This window comes from Xylaria bambusicola, assembly GCF_022495145.1.
Source record: "Xylaria bambusicola strain CBS 139988 unplaced genomic scaffold F5B22scaffold_66, whole genome shotgun sequence".
Taxonomy (NCBI): domain Eukaryota; kingdom Fungi; phylum Ascomycota; class Sordariomycetes; order Xylariales; family Xylariaceae; genus Xylaria; species Xylaria bambusicola.
In genome coordinates, this window is record NW_025953619.1 from 194,956 (window position 1) to 213,973 (window position 19,018).

At 47.8% G+C, this 19,018-nt stretch overlaps 5 protein-coding genes across 5 annotated transcripts; 4 read left to right on the forward strand and 1 right to left on the reverse strand.

Annotated features, from left to right (window-relative positions):
- The first annotated feature begins 343 nt into the window (after positions 1-343).
- Positions 344-3,666, forward strand: F5B22DRAFT_626270 (uncharacterized protein). Its single transcript, XM_047976236.1, has 2 exons — positions 344-1,608; positions 1,670-3,666. The coding sequence occupies exons 1-2, from the start codon at positions 554-556 to the stop codon at positions 2,922-2,924; spliced, it is 2,310 nt and encodes a 769-aa protein (XP_047826141.1). The 5' UTR covers positions 344-553; the 3' UTR covers positions 2,925-3,666.
- A 404-nt stretch (positions 3,667-4,070) lies between these two features.
- Positions 4,071-4,939, reverse strand: F5B22DRAFT_660946 (uncharacterized protein; the record flags this gene model as incomplete). The annotated part of the gene is made up of 1 exon (XM_047980330.1): positions 4,071-4,939. The coding sequence occupies one exon, from the start codon at positions 4,937-4,939 to the stop codon at positions 4,295-4,297; it is 645 nt and encodes a 214-aa protein (XP_047826142.1). The 3' UTR covers positions 4,071-4,294.
- Positions 4,940-8,087: 3,148 nt separating this feature from the next.
- On the forward strand, positions 8,088-8,659 carry F5B22DRAFT_626273 (uncharacterized protein; the record flags this gene model as incomplete). Its single annotated transcript, XM_047976237.1, has 2 exons — positions 8,088-8,285; positions 8,336-8,659. The coding sequence occupies exons 1-2, from the start codon at positions 8,172-8,174 to the stop codon at positions 8,657-8,659; spliced, it is 438 nt and encodes a 145-aa protein (XP_047826143.1). The 5' UTR covers positions 8,088-8,171.
- Positions 8,660-10,355: 1,696 nt separating this feature from the next.
- Positions 10,356-13,408, forward strand: F5B22DRAFT_651319 (SIR2-like domain-containing protein; the record flags this gene model as incomplete). The annotated part of the gene is made up of 6 exons (XM_047979445.1): positions 10,356-11,103; positions 11,179-11,367; positions 11,458-12,021; positions 12,069-12,254; positions 12,312-13,071; positions 13,168-13,408. The coding sequence occupies 6 exons, from the start codon at positions 10,356-10,358 to the stop codon at positions 13,406-13,408; spliced, it is 2,688 nt and encodes an 895-aa protein (XP_047826144.1).
- Positions 13,409-14,284: 876 nt separating this feature from the next.
- Positions 14,285-18,427, forward strand: F5B22DRAFT_490884 (uncharacterized protein). Its single transcript, XM_047972352.1, has 6 exons — positions 14,285-14,826; positions 14,890-15,355; positions 15,417-16,055; positions 16,190-16,302; positions 16,388-16,578; positions 16,637-18,427. Exons 1-6 carry the CDS (start codon positions 14,384-14,386, stop codon positions 18,289-18,291), a joined length of 3,507 nt encoding a protein of 1,168 aa, XP_047826145.1. The 5' UTR covers positions 14,285-14,383; the 3' UTR covers positions 18,292-18,427.
- The last annotated feature ends 591 nt before the right edge of the window (positions 18,428-19,018 follow it).

Here is a 19,018-nt window from a genome sequence, read left to right on the forward strand (position 1 = left end):
GTCGGAGATGAATGGTTCTAGACTTCTAGACATCTGACTCCGGGGAGGATCCAGACCAGTGTTGAGCATACAGACAGGCGTTGCAACCGGCGTCTAGACAGTGGTTGAAGGTGATCAACAGAAACTTGTGCTTATAGGTTGGCCCCTAGTGATCAAGCCTCTCGATCAATCAAAGAGTCAAACGATATCAATTATAACACTTCTCCCAGAGACTGGGCTGGCCTCCTCCGCCGTTTCCTAGAGGGAGGTCTTCTCGTCTCTTCCTTAGTCAATCTTTTACCCCTAACTCTAAACAGCCCCCCTACAGTCATGGCTCCTTCAATAGTGACAAGGACAGCCTTAGGCGCAGTCGCCTTCGCAAGTGTAAGACATCTCTCATCCAAATCAATTAACAGCTTCTGATACCCCAATTGATCTTTAGGTAGCAACAGCAGTCACGTCGAGTCTATACCCAACAGTTGATGCAGTGAGCCTCGCGACTGCTTTCAACATCAGTCTGGGATGTCTGGACGCCCTCAACGAGACCGTCTCCTGCGATGGCGACCTGTTACGTATGGCCGCCAGCGTCGACGACTACCTTTGGTACCAGAACAACCTCACCGATCTGTGCACGTCGGGTTGCCTGTCGTCGACCAAGACATGGTGGTCCGATGTTCTGACTAGCTGTGCCGGCGACTCTATCATCGTCAACGGCCGTCAGGTCCCTCCGATGACCATTCCGGGCCGCATGCTCGATGGATTGAACCTGGCCTGTCTCACGCCTGGCACCGATCTGACGTCTCTTCCTGGAGTTGTCGGAGTCGAGATTACCTCCACTGTGATATCCGTCGTCAATTCGACTGTGCCGTTTGATCCGACGGCGCCCAACGCCACGAACTCATCCACTCTCCAGAGTCGGCAGTACCAAAGTTTCAACCCTGTCTTTCGCTCAGACGGCTTTCACTCAAACGGTCATGTACCAGCCGGACGAGACCTGAGCTCGCGGCAGAGTTCCTCTAGCTTCTGTCTCTTGGAGTCATATGCATGGGTCGGACAGGACATCATCCGCCCCGACTGTTCAGACTCCAGCACCTCTTCGCAATGTCTAGATCCAACAGATGTTCCAGATGAGAACCAGCGCATCGCCAATCTCTACCCCAACTCTCTACTCTGCAGCGACTGCTTTCTGAAGATGTTTTACTTACGCATGGCCTCCCCCTATCTTCCCGATCTCGACGCCTCAGACTACCATCTCGAGCAATACCTCGACATCGTCGACGTCTGCGATGCAGGCAGTAGCATGCCGGAGCTGCAGGTGCGCGTGCTACCGCAATATGACAACGTCGCGGGTGTCAGCGATGGCTCTCTTGAGATCAACAGTACCGTACCCAGCGGTACTGTGGTTTGTAATCAGACTCTTACCATCAGTGATTTGGAGAGCCTCTCCGTGTCGGATCCTGATGCCGGAAGCTCCGTTTACTGCGAAGCACTGTCATTGAAGTATGGTGTTACAACTGGAGACCTTCACCTCGCTTTCAACGACTACTTCTGTTCTCCGGGGTCGGACTTTGAGAGTGTCTGTGTACCTGCACCTTGTAAGGTCATCCAGGCGGCTGAGAACTCTACCTGGTGCGTTGCCTTTCTGCGTCAATATTTCAGAACACTCCCAATACTAATGACCCTCTCGCAGTGCTGACATCGCCAAACAAGCCGGCCAAAATGTGACGACAACACAGCTAATCAACTGGAACCCCAACATCATCGGTCTCTGCGACTCGCTCTTCCCGCAGTACGTCTGCGGCAGCCTACCGGGGGGCTCCTATATCCCGCCACCAAACGCTAACACGAGTATCTCGAACCCGGTGCGGGGCGGTGGCACGGGGTCCAGCACGGGTAGCGGCAGCGTGCGCGGTGGCGGGCGCAACGCGACCGTCGTGCCCCTCGGCGGCCCGGCACCCACGCCCACACAGGCGGGCATCACACCACAGTGCACTGAATACGTGCTCGCCAGCGACGACGACGGCTGCTTCTCGCTCACTGATCTCTGGCGCGTGCCCGTGGAGAACTTCTACGCGTGGAACACGGTGCTCGGCCCCCACGGCGAGAACTGCCTCACGCAGCTCTGGGCCGATACTTACTACTGCATCGACATTTACCGCGATCCAAGCTCGACCACCACCACTTCGAAACCAACTCCCACTACCACAAAAATCACAGCGCCGGGGCCGACGCAGACGGGCATCATCGCGACGTGCAATAAATTCGCCGAATCCATACCCGACAAAGGCTGCGAGGACTTCGCGGTCGCGGAGGGCATCACGCCCGCACAACTATATGCGTGGAACTCTGTCCTCGGGCCTAACGGGGAGAACTGCAGTACCAGTTTCTGGGCGGGCGAGTACTATTGCGTCGGCGTGTCGTCCTCGTCAAGCACGACGACAACCTCGAAGATTACAACTACAACCTTGAAAACAACCACCAAATCCACGACGACCACAACATCCACCACAACCAAGACAAGCGTATCGCCCGCCGGGCCTACCCAGACGGGCATAATCTCAACCTGCAACAAATTTGTCGAGTCGATCCCCGGTCTAGGCTGCGAAGACTTCGCCGCCGCCGAGCACATCACGCCGTCCCTATTGTACAAGTGGAACACAGTGCTGGGCTCCAAGGGCGAGAACTGCGGCACGTCTTTCTGGGCTGGGGAGTGGTACTGCGTCGGCGTGGCGCCTGGGGGTCCGACGCAGGACGGCATCATCAGCTCGTGCAACCAGTACGCCGAGTCGATCCCAGGGCTGGGATGCGTGGACTTCGCGGCCGCGGAGGGGATCACGGCGAAGCAGTTGTATATGTGGAATACGGTACTTGGGGCCAATGGGGAGAACTGCGGTACCTCGTTTTGGGCTGGTGAGTGGTATTGTGTTGGGGTTTATCTTTCCTGATGGTAGTGAGGTTGGTGGTGGCGCCCTCGACGCCAGCAATAGGCCGACTCTCGACTCTATAGCTAGTTGGCACCCCGTCTGAATCGTCATAGTATATAAATAGTATACGTCTTGCTTGTATCCTTCGCCAGGCTAGCATTAAGATAGGCGCATGAGAAACTCGCAAAATCCATAGTCACCATTCCTAGCGACACCTAAAGAACAACACCAACCCACATGATTACTCACCAACTTCTTCCCGCAACGTCCCAACCGGGAGCCGTCGTCAGTCGCCCCCCGACCCCACCCCGTACTCGGCAGCCAACAAAAGCTAGATAGGTTGCCTTGAAGTATTAGGCCTCGCGAAGCATACCCTGATTATCAGCGAGTAAAACGCCCCCTTGCAAAGCTACTACTATCGCGTCTGGACAAAGTTGTTTCCTTCCTGAGCGACCCGTATATAATTCTACTATCTTCACAGTTGGCTGCACTAGGCCTCTTAGTTGGACGTGCTTACCCCCCTGACACCTGATAGACCAAGGCTGGCAACAACCAGTCCCGCAAGCTATCGAGATCTTCCTTGAACAATATACTTATTGTTCTCTCCGTGTTAGGGTAGCTGTCCGTATGACCAGCGTCGCATCCTGCATCTCATTCCGTTCAGGAATGGAACCTGCAGATGTCGTATTCCCCGTCTGGCCCCTTTTCAAATGCGTATTCTGCTGGAGTGACATTTTGGAGCGCGAGTGCCGCCGTAGCATCAGGGTAATTAGAGGCTGCCTTATACATTTGTTCTCCCTCTGCATGGCTACCCCTCGACCTCTGAGGTGATCAAGCAGATCAAGGTCATTCCCACAAAGTGGGAGTCCCTTTGAGTGCAGAACCCACATGGTCACTACCGGTTCCAAGCTTTCAACTGTGCTGAGTTCGACGCCTCTCGACTTTTCGAAGACAAGCAGCGAGTTCGCTGATAATGCGGACTGGGATGAGAGAGCAGGGAGGATATAGATAACCTGGCCTAATTTAGTAGGTGCCTTATATGGTTAGCATGAACATATGCTGTACCCCACGCGGGTCTACGGGAGCTGGGCAATAGTTATTCAAGTTCACACCCAACACGAGATGGTTGTTCTATTGCTAATACTATTAATACAACATACGTAACTTATTTTACAAGCATGATTTGAGAATCTGAGCTATTCCTTCCTTCATCTTCGTCTGATTCAAGAAATGTTGCTCTTTCATCATAGGCTGACCGATCGATCCATCAGCACAACCGGAAACTCTCCAATCGAGTTATCCGACGTCCATGTTTTTGTTTCCCGTGAACATAATAATGATACAAATTCTCCAAGCTCTTATCTTCCATGCACAAACCTTATCGGCTCTGCTTATAGTGTCACTCGGACAAGATCAACGAGCTCACAGGTTGGATTATGAGGTGTGCCATAAGTGATCCACGACAGAGTCTGCTGGTACATGCCGGAGAACTGCCAGCAGACGGCCCAGTGGTAGTACCCGAGATCATCATCGTACTCAGGCTGCACGCCCGGAACATACGCGCCATCGTCGAACTCCTTGGTGTTGAAAGCCTTGTTGTCGTCGTCGAAGCCAACGTCGAAGTAGGAATTGGTGCCGAGACCCAGCAGTGGGACGCCGACATTGCTGTTCGACTGGTATGTCATGTCCATAACCTGGCCGCGGTAGGGAGATGGGGTGGTCGTGTTGGCCGTCGGGTTTACGACTAGGAAACCCACTTCATGCTCTCTGTACTGCACGAAGCCGGTGTAGTTGAAGTACCACTGGTATGATGAATCACTGACGGTAGGATATGCGTTTGGTTCGTAACTGATGAAGGTTGGGTTTGTCAATCCACCCAGGTTGTACCACTTGAGGTAGCCGTTAATTGAGCTGTTCGAGGCCTGACCCTTCACTTTTAAGGCAAAAGGTCCTTCTTGCTGTAACTCCTGGAACTGACCAGACACTGCGGTCGCAGAGACCAGTCCAAGAAGGGCTGTGGAAAATCGAAACTGCATGTTGACTTGTTGCGAATGTTGACTCTAATAGGCGATGATTTGTTTGATGTGTGTGCCTATAACTCATTTTTAGATTGACATTATCTATCTTTTCTTCCGAGTTTATATAACCAATTGTATCTTAATTACTTCATGAGGGGCTTCATATTAGATAGCTCGTGTCTGCCGGTAGTCAATTGTCACTTAGTAAGTAATCCTGTTGCCTGACTAGCATTATAATCCTAGGGGCAGTGCGCTAAGTCCAACCGCCGGGAGAAGCAACGACGATCACAACTTAGCGCGACAGTACAAATCAAATTGTACCAAGAAACTTCGATCAGGCAGAAACAATCGTACCTTTGCGAAATGACGATTTCAAAAGAAAACCGTTTACAGCTCGTGTTGGCCTTAGGTATTCTCATGGTGATCCTCAAATGTTGTTTAACTAATCACCATAGTCAACGGTACCAAGACTGAGGAATAGTGTATATTACACAATATTACACTCAGTTAGCACCTACGTTGAGAACTATCTTGAGCTAGTCCTACATCTGGTTTCTAGGATATGGGTACAATCTGTATACATAGGGCTTGCATTATATGACATGGACTTTATATGAAAACTACAATATGCATGTGCATCAAGAACACGAACGGTAACCATGAGTATTAAGAGACAGTAGTTAATGCGCGATACCGTTGCATGCATTAAACACCACCAGTTTTATGATAACTTAGTGTCAAGTGGCTATTTAGTAATTATGAAGTAACGGTTCAATCTTAGGCTCTATTACTGTAGCTGTTTCGTATACGCCTTATATGGATACCGTCTTAACTAGATTTCCACTAGGGATGGCTAGGTCTCATTTATTTGACGAAAATCGGCGGACTCTGGGGGTTATCAACTTTGTATGGAGTTAAACATATATTCAACGGCGATCTGCCGGGCAGTTGTAACGGCCCTTTAGCCGCCCGCGAAGGCCCGTTCGGATAGACAAACTCTGTAACCGACAATGGTGCACCTTCTAGTATTAGGTAACACAGCATGGGGCATTGTTTCGAGCTAATTGTCATTTCAAACAGCTCTTAGCTCATCCGTATAATACTAGCTTGGATTGGCAAATAGTTGACGTAAGGAGAAAGAGCGATCCTTAAGTCGTCACGGCACGTCGGCAGTTCTCACGTCTTCAACAACTTATTTCTGAGTGACATGGTGATTGCAACATATACACGCAGTGTGTTGTGATTTTATATTCAACTCCCACCTGAGTTGATCTAACCTGCTGAGAAGCAGGCTACCGAACAGACTAACCTAAGTGGCTTGTTCGTCTTACATCATCTTAAACCGGCAGTCAGTCTTTGAAAACAACAGCACGGTTGGGCAGATCTGATCACCCCAAGACCTGCCAGCCCGGATGATTAATATATATGACAATAAGTCTTGACTCTTTCACATACGACCATAGGACCTGGAGAACGCGGGGTCCCGTCCGCTCCCCCATAGCTAAGCCAGATACCGCCAGATTAGTAGTTGGGTCGGTGACGACCAGCGAATCCCTGGTGTTGTATGTTGTTGACCTTTTTGCATGTGTCCATTTTTTTTTCTGCTGTTCCTTAACAGTAGAAAAATCCATTCCCCTAATAGTCTTTCCTTGTATAATCGCAAAGGGTATTACATCCTATATCTCGTCCCCCTCGCAGGTTGCGTTTGCTCCCAGCTTGCTTGTATATCGGGTGAAGCAATTGTTTTGGGCAATGGTAACAGTATTGTTGTTGTAGATGGGAGAAGGAATCCTCAGTGAGGGGTAAATTGGGGTTGAGGTTGAAGGCAATGTGACGTAAGTCGTCGGTCCCGACAACCTGGTCCTCATCCATTGGAACGGCTGTTGAGCGGAGCATGGAAATTACGGAGTCGTATTTTTCGTGAAGCACGTGCCCAATGGCGATTTTCCATCAATCGACGAATTGCACGATAGTACTTGACATGTTTGACCTACGCTGCTTTGTCTCTTTGATCAGTAGATAGAAAGAATGGGTTACCCAAGCCCGAGCGGCAAACTTGACGGTTAAATAGAACTGCAGCCGCTCCAATCAAGTTTTATCGCTTCGAGTTATGAAGATCAGTTTGCCGATACCATGCTTCTGCTCGCTTTTAGCGCACCAATATTGTGTTTCAATCTAAGTTAACGACACTTATTTTTTATGTAGCTTTTGAAAGTTATGTAGAAATTCTTTTCCAGTTCAAGGTAAAACTTATATTTGAATTATCGTAAGACTACTCATTTACTAATTAAATTGCTTTACTATAGTAAGGGCTTGTATTAAGTTTTTGGAAATATTTTCATATTATAAAAATCTTCTATGGCGGTAAAGGAGTCCTTGCCAGCCAATACTGGCGCGGCTCCTTCAGGGTCTTTATGACTCTTTTATACACGACCTTCGGGATTCAAACCCTCGGAGGTCCGCCCATATGTGTCACTTTGTGACGTCTGAATAGATTCATGTTACACCTCGCTTCACCTTCGTGCCTATGTTTGATTAATTGATTGATTGTTGTTCGCCAATATTACCATACGGCCGAAACCGTGGCACCCAAAAGTCCCTTGTAGCGTCAAGCGCGTGTGACATTCACTGTCCGAGCTTCTGAAACCCTTATGTTTGCCTAAGTCGTTGAAGATGTTCAAAATGGTCCGGAAAGCCGCGTATATAAGGTAGGCGCATATTAAGGTAACCCCGAGTCCGGGTTCGTAGGTTATCGTGACCCGAAGCTGTTGCATTGCCATAATACCACTTCAACCGGTGATGGATACAAAGCACCAGTTGCTATATTTCACATAATATACGTAACGGAAGCTAACCTCCGAGGGATGTCAGCGGGTCAATCTTTCTGCATTACCCAGAGGATACTACAAGCTTAAGATATAAGAGTCCAAAGTGACAACTTCGATATTTCCCCTCGTTTCTTCTGTCTTGAGCACTCGCCGTTTACATCCCGGAAATATACGTCAAGCGTAGGCCTGGCGAAACAGAAACAGACTCGATGTTTCTCCTCGGCACGTTCCTCCTGTTATTGGTTACCTCTGTCGTGGCCCAGGATTGTCCACTTCCCTCGACATACAAATGGACATCGACAGCGGCACTAGCTACCCCTAAATCTGGCTGGGTTTCTCTCAAGGGCTTTACTCACGTTCCGTACAATGGTCAGCCTCTAATTTATGGGACGACACACGATACCGGATCGACCTGGGGTTCAATGAATTTCGGTCTCTTCTCAAACTGGTCCAGTATGGCCTCAGCGAGCCAGAATGGCATGATTGGGTCGACGGTTGCGCCCACATTATTCTATTTCGAACCAAAAAATATATGGGTGCTGGCCTACCAATGGTCTGCTACCACCTTTTCCTACAAAACATCGAGCGATCCTACCATGTCTATGACCAAATTCTCCGCAGTACCGAGTTACCCGCGCAGTTCTCAACTGCTGCGGATGTCCTCGAGGACTTGACACATAACATGTGCTACCTTTTCGGAAGGGCAACCAAGGCCGTAAGTGTTTGCCCTCCAGTATACTACGCCGATCTTGTTTGTACAAGAGCTCAATGTTACTTGAGAGACACATTTGATCCTCCTCTGTCAGCAAGTCCCGATGCGACCTCGGCAGGGACGAGTGCATCTCGAGCTCTAGATGCTAGTACAGTGAAAATACATCCCAATATCAGGAATGCTATGTTCTATATATGATTTTTCTTTTTTAGAGGGGAGGAGGGGAGGGGGGTTCAGAAATAATCGAGCCAGTTAATTGGTTGTATAGTTCTAAGTGCTCTGTCTCTAAGGTGTGTCCTAGTAACTAGTGTGGCGGGCTCTCAGGGGTTTAGCAGACCCTGCTCACACCCTAGTATATTTAGCCCGAGCCTCAGGAGCGTGTAAAGAGGGCGTGCTCTGTAACTAGGCGTTAAGCCTGCTATTTTATTGCCCCGCGTTCCATACTCGCGTCCAGTATCTACCCATCGCATAGCTTATGTCAGATTAGGCGAGCTAGTCCATTAGTTGTATATATTGTTGTTAAGCAGAGTCTATTCGGTACCTGGTATCAGTTAGTTAGGCAGACACCACCTGCACTCGCACTGGTGTGGTGGGTTTAAAGGCTGCACCGTCAGCTATCTTCTGTATGCGGCGTTATTATGCGGCAAATATGGGATTGTTAATGCTGCAAATGCTGCTAAAAATATGATACGTAGTTTGCTTTCAACTCTCCCAGGGCGGGCAAGGCCCCTAGGAATATATAGCCACAAGGTCTACTATAGCGAACCCCTGTGCACCCTGTAACTATATACCCTAATAGATTGCATATCAATTGCTGTAGGACCATTCGTTGCGGTATCCCTAGATAGAAAGCTTTACTTGGTAGATGTTCTATTTAACATCCAAAAGAGCAACCTGATGAAACCGCACCCGATACGCCTTGTTCTCGAACCTAGTGCTTGCTCGGCCAGATTGGCTCAGCCAGTAGCCATCGGCAGAGCTTGAGCTTTCGCGACTCAGGGTCACCTTAATTATGTGGTGAATGCTATAAAAATGGCCGCAATCATTTATCTCATCCAAACTTCATCGGGTGAAGCTCATGCGAAGGTCTCCGCCCTGTGGGGCAAACGTGGTATGGGGGATTCCAGTTTCGGATGCTAGAACCTCCAGTCCTGGAGGCTTCCATACCAACACTTCAACATTTGTATGCAATATCTAGATCTTGAGCGTTTGTTGTTACCGTTGATTACACTACCAACTATTTGATGTTGAGTCAATGAGAATGTGTGGAAAGGGATATGGTCAGCCGTTTGGCTATATGTCCCATCTGATTCTCCAAGGCCTGTGGTCCCTGAGTCCTCTATTCATTCTAAATACAAGTCTCCCTCTGCGAATATTGTATATACCTCTGCACCCTTTGATAGAGAAGGCCCTCAGCCATAGTACTAGCATATATTCAAAAGCCCAACGGTAAAATATCTCCGGACAATAGGCCGAGTGATGCCCCCTTTAGATGTAATGATTATCTACATTTTAAATGTTATGCACGAAGACGCCTCTCAATACGTCTATTTGTATATGCTTCTGGCGGCCTTCGGGGACTTTTCTCCTGGAATGCCCGCCGCATGCGGCACGTGGATTGAGCTAAGTATAGGTTGATACCTTTGTTCTCAGGTATAACTTTGGGTATAGTTAACTAGGAGAATCTGAGACTATGTGATGTATGTCTCTTTGTTTTCCAGAATCTCGGAAGAGTTAGGCAGCGACTCTTTTTGTGTTCTTCCTACGTAGTTACGATATGGTCTAGCCTTGGTAACGGGAGTTGACATACACTAGTACGGTCTCGCCCACAGTGTCGCTTCATTTAAGAGTATAGAGAGACGAGTTAGTTGAAAGCGAGATAACTTCGTTTATAATGGTTGGGCCCTCTGCGGCAGGTAGTGATATGGGCGGCGGTGGCGGCGATTCTCTTTACGGTCCTAGTCCGCCGCATTCTCCGGGCTCTGAGTTTGAGGATCTATGGCCGCAAGATTCAGCCGAGATTCAAATTGCAGAGCCCGCACAGCCTGGTTTCCAGGATCCGGAGATCCCGGATGTTGAGTGGCAGGAACCTGAAGGCGAAAGTACAGACTCTCAATCTTCAATCCCGGACGTCGAAGTTATGGAGAGCCGAGGTTCTGGTCACCTAGGATCCGATCCTCAAGGTGTCGTGTCGGAAGATTCTGAGCCGAAGCCTGTTGACCCCGATCTAGTTGCATCACCAGATGCCGGTTCTCAAGCTGTTGATCCGCAAACCGAGTCTGTAAATCCCGAGCCCGTAGTCAAGACCTCAAGTCCAAAGTTATCCAATCCTCCGACCCCAGACCCCACCGTTGCCGCGACTACAGCATTTATGGCAATGGCCCCAGACAGCGATGATTCGAGTTCATCAAGTAGCTCTCCAGTCGTTAGGGCGAATAATATCAACACGAGACGGCAGAAACGACAGATTAAGAAACGAGAGGAAGAAAGAAAACAGGCAGAATCTCTGAGGATACAAGAGGAGTCTATTCAGATACTCCGTCAGCAGCTCAAATACGGTCGCTTGGCGATCTGTGTAGGCTCTGGTGTCACGCTTTATTCGGCGTCTACACAGACTTCGCGACTTTCATGGTGGGGGCTTAGTAAGTAACATGAACTACTGACAATCGTCCCCAGCTATTGTGAGTAGTCGGGGCTTCAACTAACTGAGCGAATAGTGGCCAATGCTCTAGACTACTTTGAAGACCAGGCGTCGGGGCTAACTAAAAACTCAATCAAGAAAGCCGACCTTAATAGTGCTAGGAAAATATTGCTGAAGAAAGATCTTACCGAAGCGGACCGTGAGGATGTTACGAATAGAATCCAGAAACTGTTGGCTAGCCGCATTGATCTCGAGACAACGTGGAGTGAGTAGCTCAAACCTATTTAGTTAAACTCTCATTTAACTAGGCCGTCATCCCCCCCTCAATCAAAGGTTAAAAGCTAACTCTTGCCAGTGAGAGCTCAATTCCAAAATCTATACAGGGACTACGTTGATCAGCTCGAGATTCTGGACGCGATAAAGCTACTTCAACAACAAGGCGCTTTGCTATTCACCACAAACTACGATGACCTACTCGAAAAGCACTGTAACCTGGAACCCATCGATGCTTCAGATCCCAATGGCTTGATATCGTTCCGCCGAGGTTCTCGGCCAGCTGTCTTCCATCCCCACGGGTACTGGAGGAACGCGAAACATATTGTGTTATCCGCGGAACAATACTGGCGCGTTAAGAATGACCAGGTTGTTCAAGAGACACTGCAGCATATCTTAGCGACGAAGACTGTTTTGTTTGTGGGATGTGGAGGTGGCCTGGCTGACCCGAATTTTGGATCGCTGATTAACTGGATTGGAGAGAAGAATATTGGAACCAGTTCGAGTCACTACATCTTGCTTCAAAGGCAAGAACAAAATCCAGTAACACAGTTACCCCTGATCCATTTGAGGTGCGAGGGATTTGACGACATCCCACGATATCTCAAGAATATGCTAGACCCGAGCGAACGCCGGGAGGGTAGCTGTAAGTCACGTTTCCCTAACTTTTGTAGCGTCAACTAATTTCGCTAGTATACGAAATACCCTGGGATCGTGAAAGAAGGAGGATCCACGATTGGTTGAAACCCGCCGATCAATCTGAGTTCCTTAACGACATGATGAATCTTCACGGCCCTAACAGGTTCGACCGACAAGTAACGAATAGCCAAGATGTTTGGTCTATGAACACACCTTCTCGGGTAAGAGTGAAGGGACCTGGTAAGTTTTATGTCTTGCGCGATACCTGTGGCCGGCGCTAATAAGACAAATCCGCAGAAGGTTTCGGTAAAACAATGTTCTGCGCCTCCGTGATTCATCACACATTGAAGTCATGCCGATTGCCCGCTTTAAGACGTACACGGGACTCCCTCGCCTATTTCTTCTGCGCAACATACAGACCTTATGTCGACCAGGCCGAAGTGCACCTCCACGATTTCAATCTATTCCTTCGAACAATTATCTCGCAACTCTGCCCACCAGCAACTGTCTTCGAATCCCTACGCGTTTTATACACGGATTGCACAAGATACCATCCTGGGAGACTACCCACGAACGAGGAGTTACAGAACGTCTTTATCCAGGCGATTCAGGACCTCGATAGTCCCCCTTCTCCTAAAGATGGTGACCCAGTGATGCCAGGGGAGACATATCTCGTTATCGATGAATTAGAGACGCTTTCGGCGAGCATGCAGAGCGAGTACTCGAAATTCATCAAGACGATTGCTAGCCTGCAGTTAGAGCATTTCCACATCCTTATAACAGCTGATAACCCCCTCGCAGTCGGACTAGCACCGCCCACGCAACCCGACAAAGCACCAAGGGGAAGGAAAGCTAAAAGGCGCTCGAGAGCGCTAGGTTTGTCGGGGACTGCGGCGGTTTCTAAAACGAGTTGGGTTGAGATTGATCTCAATTGGCATTCTACTGGCAAGGCGGCGATGGAGTGGCTTAGAGACCGCTTTGCGAACGACCCTGCGCTGGCGAGTTACGCTAATATTCGCCAGGATGTCATGTTTCAGATCCACGGGTCTGGGGAAAAGTAAGTGTTGGTTATTAGCGTTATGTGCACACCCATTTAATGACTCCTGGAAACTCAAATCAAAGAACAAAATCATGCTGACTTATGCCCACGTAGTCTCCGCTGGATATACTGGACACTCAATCGTCTGGGCCAAATAGGGGCCAGGCAAGACTTGAACGACAAAGATCTGAAACAGCTTGTTGAATTAGCGCTGCAAGAGTACTCCCAGGGTGAGGAAGAGGATAGATTGGAAGATGACGATGACGATGATAATGATGATGATGATGCTGATGATGATGAGGGTCTTGTCGTGGTTGGTGCGAGGCGTCGTAAAAAGCAGAGGACTGCGGCTTGAGGAAGAAGAGAGCGTTGTCTCCCACATAGAAGGATATTTGTCATTGTATACCTAGACATACGATAACTTTTTATCTTGTAGTTCTTAGCATTAGTCTTGGGTAGACTAAAGTAAGTCATAAGTTGGCTCTCCATTATGTAAGTTCGCATAAGAGGTAAAAAAAGTACATGTTCCTTTTTGATGGCTGTAAAGTCAATAATATTTCATACAATTCATCTTTCCGTGAATTCTGATGAAGAAATTTGTTCGACTAGACTGTCGCCGTCGCCTCAAGGCGGAATGAGACCTTCAAGTAACCAGCTAGGTACCCCGTGCGTACCCGCGAGGACGGTGAGCCAGTAAGGCCACATACATTAAGATGTAAAAGATAAATAACTTAGGAAAGTAAGCTATCAAGTCTTACAGATATAGCGCTAAGTTGGTATAAGTATAGGGGTTGGTTGTATCTAATGGTTATGAGAGCGGTTATGAGAGGCTGTTAAGCCCTTCTAGAATTATAGTAGATGGATGTAATAGTTATAATGGATTTAGTGGCTTACTTCACTATAATTATAGCGGCTTTTGAGGTACCTATGTGGTCTCATCGGGCCTTTATGCATGGGTTGCTAAAACGCAACTTGAGATCGTGACTACAAGCGCAAGCCTTCAAGTACAAGGCCGAACGTATAAATATCCCTGAAAAACGACGTGTTAAAGCGACAAGTTCGTCGTTGACGGATGATATTTGCTAGTAATGTGCATCTTATGCGCTCTTTGAGATACCCATGCAATCTCGGACTCCTATTGCCTAGTTGCATCGTGGCGTATATCACGTGACTGGTACGGAACTGCAGGACGAGGGGGCGTGGGAAGCGGCTGTGTGTTGACGACGCGTATATTCCACCCATCTCGGCCTTTCTCCCTGAAGCTCCTTAGCTTACTGCGTGAAAACCTCACTATCTACTCAAGGCCCTCTCGCTGTAACCAACTTGATATATGGCAGAAGCTTTCGGTATTGCCGCGTCGGTCGCGGGCATCGTATCACTTGGCCTGGAACTCTTCAAAGGGATAAACACCTACATTGGCGCTGTTCGGGGTCGTGATGAAGAGATCAGCGCTATAAATCGACAAACTGAGGTCTTTCAGGGCTCTCTAAAAATACTGCAAAGCGCGCTTCAAGACCTTGACATGAAGCATCAGACAGCTGGCAATACTATGAGGGCTGCTCTGGAAGCAGGTGAACTTGACCTCAAAACTTTGAAAGACTTCATGGTTAAGCTTGCCGATTCCTCGTCACAACCGCAAAGTATTGAATCCAGATTAAAGCATGCAACAAAGATGCTGGCATATCCTTTTCACGAGAAACCTCTTGAGACATTACAGCAACGACTTGATAGAGCCAATACGTCGCTTGACGTAGCCATACGCGCACTTGACCTGTAAGACTGATGTTTTCATTTAGCACTAGCGTGGTTTATGGCTCATCGGATGCTCGTCTATAGGAAAATTATCTCCTCTATTGAAAAGTCTAGTGCGGATGCAGTTGCTCAACTTGCTTCCCTTTCCATAATATCAGCTACCAACAAGTCTACGTCCGTGTCTATCAAAGCCAGCCTCGATACGTTTATACCTCGAACAGACCAAGCTTTGATTGAGGTAGATAATTCCTTAAGGACGAGTCTTCCTGTGATTCAGAAAAGCTTAGATTCCATATCGGAAACCCTACTTAGACATGAAGCAAAACTAACCAGCAAACTACAAGAAGCCCAGAGTGAGTGTCGAGAAGAAACCAGTGATGTGCTTAGTCAGACAGCCTCATCCAAATCGATCGTGAATACACTAGGAGCCACTCAAGCAGGGAATAGGAATCTAATTCCAGACCTATTTTCAAATGGCAGCAGAGCTGTACATATATTGAATGGCCTAGCTGAAAAAAAGGAACATGATCCTCCACGGCTTCTTCATGCTGTAGGTAAACCTTTTTCCCCATCCAGGATGAACATTTCAGGCTCATTAAACGCCTTTTTAGAGTGCAGAGCAGCGTGCGCTCTACCGCCTGGTTTCTTCTCCTGCCCAACTGGAGAAACTCCTCGCCCTCTATCAATCGAACGACGAGGTGAATTATGAGTTCACAATAGCGGAGGGTAAAAAGAGCCCTGAACATCTCGCAAGTAATATTCATGATGAATACAGATATACGTCAACTTGCATATGTCGACAACAGCACGAGAGCTTTCGCAGTCACACAAGACTGGGAAGTTTGTCCTTCAACATATTGAGAAGTACGTACTGGAAACATCTGCCTGAATGCAGATTTTCTAGGAGCGAAATCGTCTCTAAATCGGACACAATACGAATGACTTATAGCGGCCTTCAATGGCTTCTTCCCAAGGCAATCGAACTTTCCATATCCCTAGGGACCGGATCGGGGGGCCTTAGCATTAGTCCAACAATTACGCTTCGACCCGTAGTTAACGAGAATGAAGCCCCGGTTTTCCGGTCTCTAGGTCTTTTAAGGTGGTTTGTTTGGAACAAAACACCTGAGCTGGGAGTTATGAAATTTACAGAAATGGTAACAAATAGAGTTTTACGACAGTACATGTCTCGAAAAAGCTCCCCATACGAAGTCAATAGCAGAGGAGAGTCTGCCTTGCATATTTGGGTGGATGTGAGCCCCTTCATTTCTTATCAGTCAACTACTTTAGTATTATCATGGGGACATGATTGTCATGTATTGGAAGGCGTCAGATTATTCTTCCTAAACACTCAATGCCATGCGAACTAACAATACATTATACACAGTTCTTAGTCGGGCTTGGTGAATCGTGGGGTGCTTGCGAAAATTTTTTCACATCCATGACACAACTTTTGCTGGATGCTGGGTTGCAAATCGCCTTGTGCGACGAACAAGGAGGGTAAGTTTCTTTTAGATCAGAGCAATTTGACTAAAGTCATATTGCTAGACCGGGTTGAACTAAATACTGATAGTGAGCTACCTAGGTCTGCAGGAACAAGGCTGTTAAGAGCTGCCCCGAATGGGATCGTGGACTTTGGAAGACTGATGTACATTCTTTGTAAAGAAGCCCCAGAACCGTCGATCATGGAAAACTACAAGATTAGTAAATTTTACTTTCGAAGCGATTGGGTCGAAGTGTCTCGTTCACTCCGCTACTCAATTGACGCAATCAATGGTAGGTAATTCCCACCAGATGGGTGAAAAGCGAAATAACTTACGTGTGTAACTACTAGTTGTAGGCTGTGGCCCACTCAGCACCGCAGTGATCCTCGGAAAAGAAACTGAAGTCAAAGAAATCATCACGAGATTTCCCTTCACCATATTTGAAAGAAATCTCCTGGGCCAAACTCCATTCCACTTGGCAGCAGACAAGCCAAGAATGCTACGACTCTTAATGGCGGTTGTCAATCCGCAAGAGCACGATGTGACGGATAAAAAGAACGACTACGCCTTAGACTACTCATTGAGCTTGTCTTCGACAATTTGCGCAAAGGGCTCCTCGTGGGTTAGTTGTTCTGGCTGTCCATGTACCGAATGTGTTGAGATATTCTTAGATTCTGGATGGCGTTACAGGTTCGATTTCCTAAGGGCAGACATGTCGCACGCAGCCAGGCTAAGGATGATAAGTCACTTTGCTGCTCAAAGAGAAGTGCTGAAAGACCTTGGTCGGCAGTTTTTACCTCGGGTCGAAATTGACCGCCACCGTCTAAATGAGCCTCATATCCTTGACATTCATGCACACAGAGTTGCGAAGCTATTATACCAACGCGGTATTGCCGTTCCAGCGTCGGTCTGGGCGACGTTGCCTACCTCCGAAGATTCTTCCTCACTTTTCGCTTCAATGTATTACGATACCGATGGATTATTCGAAAGAGATTCGCGTAATCGGTTGGTCGAGCTTCTATATGATAAAGGGTTTCGCGACTTCGACGAGATCGATAGCCGCGGTCATTCCCCATTATCGATCTATATTGGCCGTGACTGTTTCCCTAGGTACTACCCGCGGTCATCGCACTGCTTGTGGCTTATCCGCCATGGTGCAGATATTTTGCGCCCATGGCCGTTAAGAGACTCGAGTAGTCTTTGCGGCTACAAACACAGCAGATGGGTTTTGGCTCACCTCGTTCTGGATTGCATCCCATTCGATCGCAGCAATTTCCGCAAAAATTTGGATTGGTATGACTCGAGCGATTTTCGACAGTCCGAGGTGGAGTCTTATCGCCAACTCGTCTCGCTCGTGGCACCTTTAGATCAACACGATGAATGCCATTGTCGATGTGGTCAGGCAGGATGTCATACCATGAAACTCTTCTTGAGACGTGCATGGGACAGAAGTATTCATCACGCATATGCACATCATACTTATAACCCAGAACAGCTGATTACAAGCAGTTCAGTTCCTAATATTGCCACAAGCATCTCCAGTTTTTTACGAAATTTAACAGTAGACTTATCGAAATGGGATAGAGTCGTTGCGCTAGCATTGAGATACTTTACATTTCAAACATTGGACCTACAGCATACGTGTTGCAATGTGCCATACGAGGGCTCGTTGTCCGAACAGGAAATCATGGAGATCGAGGACGAAAATAGAGAACAACTAGACCGCCTGGAGCTCCTCCTTGGGGAACTTCAACTTGGGTATTCAAATTTTAAAAGTCCTGACGTCCAAGGGGACAAGTTTACATCTTTTCTGACTGCAGAATGGTCACCACGAATGCAACAGGAGTTAGCTGATATGGAGGCAATCCGGATGACGGAAGATGAGAAGCTAAAAGTGGAGGAACTAGGGGTACGATGGGGGCCAGAACCAGAAGTTCGAAATGAGGGAGAGTCTTCTGACCTCGACATTTGGCTAAAAGAACTGGACAAGATCATACCAGAGTGACTGAAGTTTCACAAAGGGGTATACGGATGTGTCTCGAACGTTCAAACACGACGCCGTTAGACGTTCGAAGCCTAACGGTGATAATATAGCCTCACCTATATCCAACAGTATAAACCAACGCCAACCTCAGGAACAATCAATTGAAGTCTATTCAAATGAACTAATTAAAGTCTATGTTCTGGCTATCAGATCTTATTAATAGGCGTTGCCCGTACAACGCCCTGCCACTCTATACCCACTACTCCGTGACAGATAGAGTTGGTCACTCTCAATCACATACAGGCACGAAATACATAGAGAAAAAGAAACAAAAGATCAAGGTACCTGGTGCGCTTGTTTGGTAAGCCCGAGTTTATGACGCATGACGATGCTAGTCTCAAGGTAGTCAACAGGAGGCTAGTATTTCCCCGGCTAGACAAGAACTTGCGCGGCTTAGTATGTGGGCGTGTTGCGGAAGATCCGTGAAGGAGGCCTGACCCAGCGACTCTGTTGGATAATATCAAAAAGATGATACAGGAGAGATCCATGGAGTACTGCACCAACCAGCCTCGTTACGTCAATATTGACGAAAGTGATGAAGCAATAAGCCTACTCCTAAACAACATATTGCATAATGTTGAATAAATATCTTTTCAACATCAATGATTAATTGCCTGTAAGGATACAATGATAAAGTTAGACCGTCAGGGGATAATGGCGCACTAAGGAACAAATTACTCCAAAAGGG

What these genes read in the sequence shown, in the direction of transcription:
- F5B22DRAFT_490884 (XM_047972352.1), top strand. Translation starts at nt 14,384, where the DNA reads ATGGCAGAAGCTTTCGGTATTGCCGCGTCGGTCGCGGGCATCGTATCA. An exon ending in GCCATACGCGCACTTGACCT is followed by an intron (nt 14,827 to 14,889) that starts GTAAGACTGATG and finishes GCTCGTCTATAG; the next exon opens with GAAAATTATCTCCTCTATTG. An exon ending in CTCCACGGCTTCTTCATGCT is followed by an intron (nt 15,356 to 15,416) that starts GTAGGTAAACCT and finishes ACGCCTTTTTAG; the next exon opens with AGTGCAGAGCAGCGTGCGCT.
- F5B22DRAFT_626270 (XM_047976236.1), top strand. Translation starts at nt 554, where the DNA reads ATGGCCGCCAGCGTCGACGACTACCTTTGGTACCAGAACAACCTCACC. An exon ending in GCGGCTGAGAACTCTACCTG is followed by an intron (nt 1,609 to 1,669) that starts GTGCGTTGCCTT and finishes ACCCTCTCGCAG; the next exon opens with TGCTGACATCGCCAAACAAG.